The sequence below is a fragment of the Dendropsophus ebraccatus genome, chromosome 2, assembly GCF_027789765.1.
Source record: "Dendropsophus ebraccatus isolate aDenEbr1 chromosome 2, aDenEbr1.pat, whole genome shotgun sequence".
NCBI lineage: Eukaryota > Metazoa > Chordata > Amphibia > Anura > Hylidae > Dendropsophus > Dendropsophus ebraccatus.
Window position 1 is genome coordinate 104,324,959 of NC_091455.1, and position 8,927 is coordinate 104,333,885.

An 8,927-nucleotide genomic window follows, 5' to 3' on the forward strand; every position below is an offset into this window, starting at 1 on the left:
CTATGGGAGTGCTAGCGCCTCCTTTCTTTTACTCAGTGTGAACTGGCCCTTCACACACCCAGTATTGTAGCAAAATTGCAAATTCCTCTGCAATACTGTGTACTGTTCTCCCCTGCCCCCTTAACTTAACTCTGCTTGGGTTAATACATTACCTGTCCGCGTTCCGGCTCCTGACGTAATGTATTACCTCGGGTGGCGGTGGGTTAAGGGGGCAGGGGCTAAACTGCCATAGCGGAATGAAAATCTGCGGTGAGAATTTAGAGCCATAGGAAATGACACCATACATTACTGCAGAGGACTTTGCTGTGTAACTCGCAGCGTGAAATCCACTGGGATACTCTACGTACCATTACAGGCAGTAGTGGATCACAATAGGGGCGTTCCGGGCGGTAGCCCGGGGCCCTGAGCTCCTGGGGGACCCATGACCACCCAAAAAGACTTATACTTTCAATGGTGTACTGCCTCCTGGCTACACTTCTGCCATGATTTGCAAAAATCACAGTTTTTTTTATGGCAATTTTGCACAAATCAGGACATCATGACATTATCTATCCTGTACTATGAACGCCAGGCTAGTGCTGCCATAGTTACAGTGGGGTGGGGGGGCCAGGCTTGGTGAACAGCCCAGGGCCTATGGTAAAGTTAATCCGCCCCTGGTTACAGGGTATCTGTCCGCACTTTAATGCAAAAACCAATGCAACTTTTTGAGAAGTTGCATATAAAACTGCAGACATAGGAGCAAACAGAACTGGTTTCACATCTTTATGATTAATGTGGAACAAGTGTTATTTCTACCATCTACATAGGATCTATCTGTATTGTAAAGAAGTCTCTCCTCAGTATTTCTAATCTGATACATTTTGGGAAATATTTACAGGTCTGTTCTTATTTGATATAACATGGCTAAAGGATAGTAGGGAAGCTATATTGCGCAGCACATGACAAACAAGTCCTAGCTTCTCTTCGGAAACCCGCTGAGCTGGTCACAGCTGATTCAGCCATAGCAATATACAGATAGCTTTTAAGTGAAGCACCACCTCTGGAGTCTCTTTAAATAGTTTATTAGGGAAATTGCACAGAAAGCAATTTCCGAATTAAGGCTACAACCACACATAGCAGAAATACTGAAGATTCTTCACAGCAGACAATACATAGCATTCCTGCATTGAAATTCACAGCAGAACATCTCCATTAAATCATGTGATTTGATGTGGATTACATAAATTAAGGTATGAAAAACAATGGGTTTAAAAAGCCAAACTTGCAGATTTAGATTTTTAAGTTTTTACGCTTGGGAGCTGGCGTACATTTCAAAGTGCAGCATGCCAGCTGCTTGGGGGTTCAATTTTTATGCCATGATCTGTAGTGTTTTGACAATTTTTTGTTTAATTTTACATGTCCACAATGCTGAGGTTTAGTTTTTTGTTGTTCATCGTGCGGGAATAACAACATTAAATTTTAATAGTTCAGACAATTCTGCGATACTAAAATCAGTTTATTTTTTTGATTTTCATTTGTTTATATGAAAAAGGGGTGATTTTAACGTTAATCACTGAAGTATATTTTTAATTTTTTTTTTTTATATATACTTTTTAGGGTACAAACACACACAGCGTATACGCAGCAGATACGCAGCGTATATGCCGTGTGTGTTTGTACCCTTAAGCCTCCTTAGAACCCTATTACATGGGGCGATTATCTACCCAATAGGGCAGATATTATTATACTAAAGACAACAATCAGCCGAGGAGCCAATCCTCAGCTGATCATTGTCTTTAGCAGGTTTAAAAATCATCAGCTGATGAAACAATATATAGAAAAAAACAACATAATACTTTACTGTCCATGCTTCAGTGTCCTTGCGGCTTTTTTCCACTCACGGTAGCAGCCTCTGAAGTGACAGGCCGCTCAGCCAATCACTGGCCAGCAGTGGCTTTGGTGAGCGGGAAGAAGCCAGAAGAACACCAAGGAGCGTGGAGAGGTGGGTATTACATTATTATTTTTTATATAAAGCAAGGGCTGCACGATCATTGAGTATAAGCTAATGTCAGGCCATGTAATTCAGGAACTCTTGGAACTCTCATGCTTTGAATCTGGAGCTTCAAATCTGCCCCAGACTCTGTACGTGTGAACGCACCCTTAAGTTGGCCATACACAATATTGCCGACAGCAATCCTGACAGCTGTCAGTTAGGGAGATCAGGCTAAAACTTTACTATAATTACCCACCTCAACAGAATACACACAAAAAAAAAAAAAACTTTTAGACATTTAAAAATGTACTTTTATTAACAATATATGAAAAACAAAAAAACTTTGTATTAAAAACAATTCTGCAAAGAGAAAAACAACATGTAAGAATGTACCAATGAATACATCACAACCAAGAGAAAGAGAATGTGGAGTTCCTAGATATCCTTGGTGTATTGAAAAAAATGGAATGAGATGAAACCGTTTTACTCTTTGTAGAATTGTCTATAATATCATTTTTTTATTTTTTTAATATGATAACCTTAGGGTATGTGCACACAAAGGAATTCTGGCGGATAACGTGCCGTACATTCCGCCACTCGTCCCCGCTTCACTGTCCGCCCGTGCCATAGACTCCATTCTATGGTCAGGCAGATTCCACCATCCGCCCATAGAGTGAACGTGTCCATTCTTAGGGTAGACAGCAGAAGCTTGCTGCCCTGGAGGGAGGGCTACCACCCCAGGGCACTGATCCACCTTCTGACTCAGCCCACCCCTTCTAATAAATGCTGGGATCAGCGCACTGGAGACAGTAGTCCTGCACCAAACCAACTTACTAGCCTAGGGACTTAACTGTAAACTGCGTGGAAACTGTACTTAGGATGAAAGTAAGAAAATTACCTTCATCCTCAGCACTCTGTGCGTGGTAGTGGGATCTAAACTAGTAATGGTGTGTTTTACACAGGGGTTTATCTGAAAAGGGGAGGAATTGCAATATTTCCTTTATGACCTGATCTCTGTTCCTGGCTTTGGCTGTATAAATCTGCCTTTGTAAACACACCATTAGATTCTTCTAATGGCCCTATTACACCAGCAGATTATCTGACAAAAAATTTTTTGAGCCAAAGCCAGGAATGGACTATAAACAGAGAACTGGTAATAAAGGAAAAACTGAGATCTCTCTTCTTTTCAAATCCATTCCTGGCTTTGGCTTAAAAAAATCTGTCAGATAATCTGTTGGTGTAATAGGCCCTAAGGGTGCCTTTACACACAGATATTTATCTGACAATTTTTTTTTTTTTAAGTCAAGGCCAGGAACAGACTATAAACACAGCACAGGTCATAAAGGAAAGACTGAGATTTTAACGCTTTTCAAATCCATGGCTTTGGATCTGTCAGATAAATCTCTCTGTGTAAACACATCATAACCTGCTGTTAGTTTGCCCTTTTATAAAAATAAATCTACTACAGATGCAGAAATGAGCAGGTAATACACTCCTCTGGGGGACATCTTTACCAGACAACATATTGGGAATATTGAAATCCAATAGGCAGATTCTTTTTTTCTTCCAGCAAACCACAATGATGTTTAGGTTTGTATTGGCACTACACTGTTGACAAAAAGGAAAAACAGCATAGCTGTTTTCTTACAATGCAGATCTTCATTTAGAATACAAAGTCCTACTGACTTGCCTGGTACTGTCGGTTGCAGGTCTTAACGATGCAAATCCTTAGATAAAATCTGCAACAGACTGGTCCGGTATGACGTTACCTGGCCCTGCACATGATCAGTGGGGCATTTCGGCACCAATTTTAGTAATATTAATAACAATCCACTTTCCGGAGAATGTACCAAGGTCCAGAAATTTTCTCTTTTACATCACCAGGTCGGCACAGTGATCCCAATGGTAGGGACCTTTTTTATTTAAAATGCTCCCCAGTTCCCGTGCTCTGCGTCATCTTGTTGTTGTACACGAGCCCTGCTATATGCCCTGGAAGTGGCCCCAGTGTAATGATATCCCCTCCCCTTGGTGACACACCAGTCCTGATTCTAATGGAGGTGCTTCACAGAACGGGGGGATATTGTCACACTGGGGGCACACGGCTTGTTGCCAGTGCTTAGAGCCCGGGCCGAGGCACAAGAACAAAACATTGGGGAGTGCAGGAACTAGGCAACGTTTAAAAAAAAAAAAAAGGACCGTGCTACTAGTATCCCGGGTAATAGAAGAAATAGCTGTACTTGATGGTACATTCGCTTTAAGGGTTCTTACAAAGGGGTATATAATGGCTGCAAGTCCCAGTCTGACAGCAGTCACTACACCCACATCAGACTGGGACTGTAATAAGCCGGTATTGGATCCTACGGCCGGATTCACATGTATTATTTTACGCAGAACGTTTTAGCCAAGAACAGGAAAAGAACCAATACAGAAAAACACTCATGGAAAGATTTGTAGCTTTTTCTGCATTTTAAACCCTTAGTTTTGGTAGTATCTATGATTTGGTGGTATCTATGTCTGCCAGGTCCCTATCTAGCTGACACGCTGTACTCAAACCACCCCCCCACCCTCCAAAAAAACAAAAAAAACTACACACACACATATAAGTGTCAGACAGGCCCTTGCACACATTATTGTGTAAAGGAGCGATACACACGTCAGCAGCCACAGGTAGACCTCATGGTGAGTGATTACTATGCGGCAAATAGGAACTTCTGATTAGGGATGAGCGAACCGGCCGAGGTTAGGGTTTGTATGAACCTGAACTCTTGGCTTCTGATTCCCGCTGTCTTCCACCTCCGTGGAGAGGGTGGATACAGCCAGAGGACCTCCTGGAAAACTGGGATACAGCCATAGCCATAGGCTGTATCCCAGTTTTCCAGGCGGTCCTCAGGCTGCATCCACCCGCTCCACAGAGGCTGCAGACAGCGGGAATCAGAAGCCAAGAGTTCAGGTTCATACGAACCCTAACGATCATCCCTACTTCAGATCTGTCAGATACATCACATATGTATATTGCACTGGTAACGTCTGATCTCAGACCTAAGACTCTCAAAATTATAAGGATCTATAGAGGGTGGTGTTATCTCCTTCAGCACAGCTTAAGGATTACCCCCACAGTAATTCTTATAACATTGGACCCTGAATTCTGGACATCAACAGTAGTCAGAGATCCCAGCCCCATGATCTCCTCTCGTCACATATCAGCTGCTGGGGCACATGGTACTGGGCTGAGCCAGCAGCCTCCCCAGCACCAGGCCCCGCCCACTACAGGAGCCAGCAGCCTCCCCAGCACCAGGCCCCGCCCACTACAGGAGCCAGCAGCCTCCCCAGCACCGGGCCCCGCCCACTACAGGAGTCAGCAGCCTCCCCAGCACCGGGCCCCTGCCCACTACAGGAGCCAGCAGCCTCCCCAGCACGGGGCCCGCCCACTACAGGAGCCAGCAGCCTACCCAGCACGGGGCCCCACACACTACAGGAGCCAGCAGCCTACCCAGCACGGGGCCCCACCCACTACAGGAGACAGGAGCCAGGAGCCAGCAGCCTCCCCAGCAGCAGGCCCCTGCCCACTACAGGAGCCAGGCTACAGCACGGGGCCCCTGCCCACTACAGGAGCCAGGCTACAGCACGGGGCTCAATACACCAGTGCACCAAGAATCACACAGGCAGCATCACCGGAAATCTCACACACACACACAGCACCCCCCCCAATACACCGGGAATCACACACACAGCACCCCCCCCAATACACCGGGAATCACACACACAGCACCCCCCCAATACACCGGGAATCACACACACAGCACCCCCCCCCCCAATACACCGGGAATCACACACACAGCACCCCCCCCCCAATACACCGGGAATCACACACACAGCACCCCCCCAATACACCGGGAATCACACACACAGGACCCCCCCAATACACCGGGAATCACACACACAGCACCCCCCCCAATACACCGGGAATCACACACACAGGACCCCCCTAATACACCGGGAATCACACACACAGCACCCCCCCCAATACACCGGGAATCACACACACAGGACCCCCCTAATACACCGGGAATCACACACACAGCACCCCCCCCCCAATACACCGGGAATCACACACACAGCACCCCCCCCAATACACCGGGAATCACACACACAGCACCCCCCCAATACACCGGGAATCACACACACAGCACCCCCCCAATACACCGGGAATCACACACACAGCACACCCCCCTCAATACACCGGGAATCACACACACACACACACACACAGCATACCCCCAATACACTGGGAATCACACACACACACAGCACACCCCCCTCAATACACCGGGAATCACACACACAGCACCCCCCCCCTCAATACACCGGGAATCACACACACACAGCACACACCCCAATACACCGAGATTCACACCCCCAATACACCGGGAATCACACACACAGCTCACCCCCAATACACCGGGAATCACACACACACACACACACAGCACCCCCCCCCCCAATACACCGTGAATCACACACACACACACAGCACACCCCCAATACACCGGAAATCACACCCCTAATACACCGGGAATCACACACACAGCTCACCCCCAATACACCGGGAATCACACACACACACACAGCACCCCCCCAATACACCGGGAATCACAGACACACAGCACACCCCCAATACTCCGGAAATCACACACACACACACACACAGCACCCCCCCCCCAATACACCGGGAATCACACACACAGCACACCCCCAATACACCGGGAATATTACACACAGCACACCCCCAATACACCGGGAATATTACACACACACACAGCACACCCCCAATACACCGGGAATCACACACACACAGCACACCCCCAATACACCGGGAATCACACACACACAGCACACCCCCAATACATCGGGAATCACCCCCCCAATACACCGGGAATCACACACACACAGCACCCCCCTAATACACCGGGAATCACACACACACACACACAGCACTCCCCCAATACACCGGGAATCACACACACAGCACACCCCCAATACACCGGGAATCACACACAGACACAGCACACCCTCAATACACCAGGAATCACACACACACACACAGCACACCCCCAATACACCGGGAATCACACACAGACATACAGCACACCCTCAATACACCAGGAATCACACACACAATATACCTCCGATACACCGGGAATGACACACACATCATACCTCCAATACACCAAGAATCACACAGGCAGCATACCCCCAATACAACGGGAATCACACACACACACACACACACACACAGATGACAGCACACACCGGGAATCACACACAGATGACAGCACACACCGGGAATCACACACAGATGACAGCCGCCCCCCGCACGCCCCGCCCCCTGTCACTCACTCAGCTGTCCGCCGCCGCTGGGGTTACTGATGCCCGCTACGGGTGGAGGCCCCGCCGTCGGTCTCTCGAAGTTGCCGGGATTGGAGAAGTAGTCCCGGAGCCGGGGTAGCTCCCTGCCGGTCTCCAGCAGCTCGGTGTGCAGCTCCAGAGCCGTGAGCAGCAGCTGATCCCGCAGCAACTGCGCCGCCACCGCGTCCAGCGGCACCCGCCCGGGCTCCCCTGAGGGCACAGCTAGCCGGGGCCCGGGGGGCTGCAGCAGGGCGGGCTCGTTCTCCTCCGGTAGATACCGTGCAGCCATGGAAGGGATGGGGCGGGCGTCCAGGGGGGACACATCTTCTTCGTCTTCATCCTCTTCTTCCTCCTCCTCCTCTTCGGCTTCTTCCTCTGAGTCGCTCAGGAACGGGTTCACACTGTTGCTGCTTGTACTGGGGGCTACCACACCGGCTGACCCGCCTGCACCCCCGGGAGTGACACCAGAGGAGCCGCCCGGGCCTGGACCTGCTGCAGGGGCCGCCATCTTGTAATGAGGCGGAGAGGAGGGGATGGAGGAGGAGGACGATGGGAGACTCCTTACACCATCCACACACAGGAGGAGGAGACTGCTACTGTCACCTCAATGACCGAGCGGCACACCTTCTGGAGCGGGCACCATCACAACGTGCCCTCAAAGACCGGGCACCATCATAACGTCCCCTCTAAGACCGGGCGCCATCATAACATCCCCTCAAAGACCGGGCGCTTCTATAACACCCTCTATGGAGCGGGCACCTCCATAACATCCCCTCTAAGGAGCGGGTGCTTCCATAACATCCCCTCAAAGACCGGGCACCTCTATAACATCCCCTCTAAGGAACGAGCAGCATCACTATAACATCCCCTTTAAGGAGCGGTCACCTCCATAACATCCCCTCTAAGGAGTGGGCACCTCCATAACATCTCTAAGGAAGGAGCATCACCATAACATCCCCTCTAAGTAGTGGGCACCTCCATAACATACACCTGATCTAAGGAGCGGGCACCACCATAACTTCAACTTAAAGAGTGGGCACCTCCACAGCCATAATAAGAAAGAAAATACTAAAAGGGCAGACTAGATAAACCCAGTGGTCTTTTTCTGCCAACAATCTTCTATGTTTCTATAAAATCCCCCCAAGGAGTGGACACCATTATAACAGCTCCTCTAAGGAGAGGGCATCTCCATAACCACCCCTCAAGGAGCAGGCACCTCTATAAAACCCCCTCAAGGAGTGGGCATTTCCATAACATCCACTCAAGTAGTGGCACCGCCATAACATCCCCTCTAAGGAGCAGGCACCACCATTACACATTCTTTAGGCATGGGCACCACTATAACAACCCCTCTAAGGAGCAGGCACCACCATAAAACCTTTTCCAGGAGCAGGCACCACCATAATATCCCCTCTAAGGAGCATGCACCATGATTACACATTCTTTAGGCATGGGCACCACCATAACAACCCCTCTAAGGAGCGGGCACCACCATAACACCTTACTCAGCAGGCAACTCAAAAACAACCCCTCTAAGGAGCAGGCACCA

The 8,927-nt window shown here is 48.9% G+C and overlaps 1 protein-coding gene across 3 annotated transcripts in view; it reads right to left on the reverse strand.

The window, feature by feature from the left end:
* RELCH (RAB11 binding and LisH domain, coiled-coil and HEAT repeat containing) overlaps window positions 1–7,950 on the reverse strand; it is a 107,160-nt gene extending 99,210 nt beyond the window's left edge. Inside the window, exon 1 of one of the 3 annotated variants that reach the window (XR_011361685.1) lies at window positions 7,370–7,950. Coding sequence is in view for 2 of the 3 variants with exons in the window: in XM_069958128.1 (XP_069814229.1) it covers window positions 7,370–7,886 (517 nt within the window). In the remaining variant the exon portion in view is untranslated. The remainder of the gene's footprint in view (window positions 1–7,369) is intronic. The other 2 variants (XM_069958128.1, XM_069958129.1) reach the window with 2 other exon arrangements.
* Window positions 7,951–8,927: the final 977 nt, after the last annotated feature.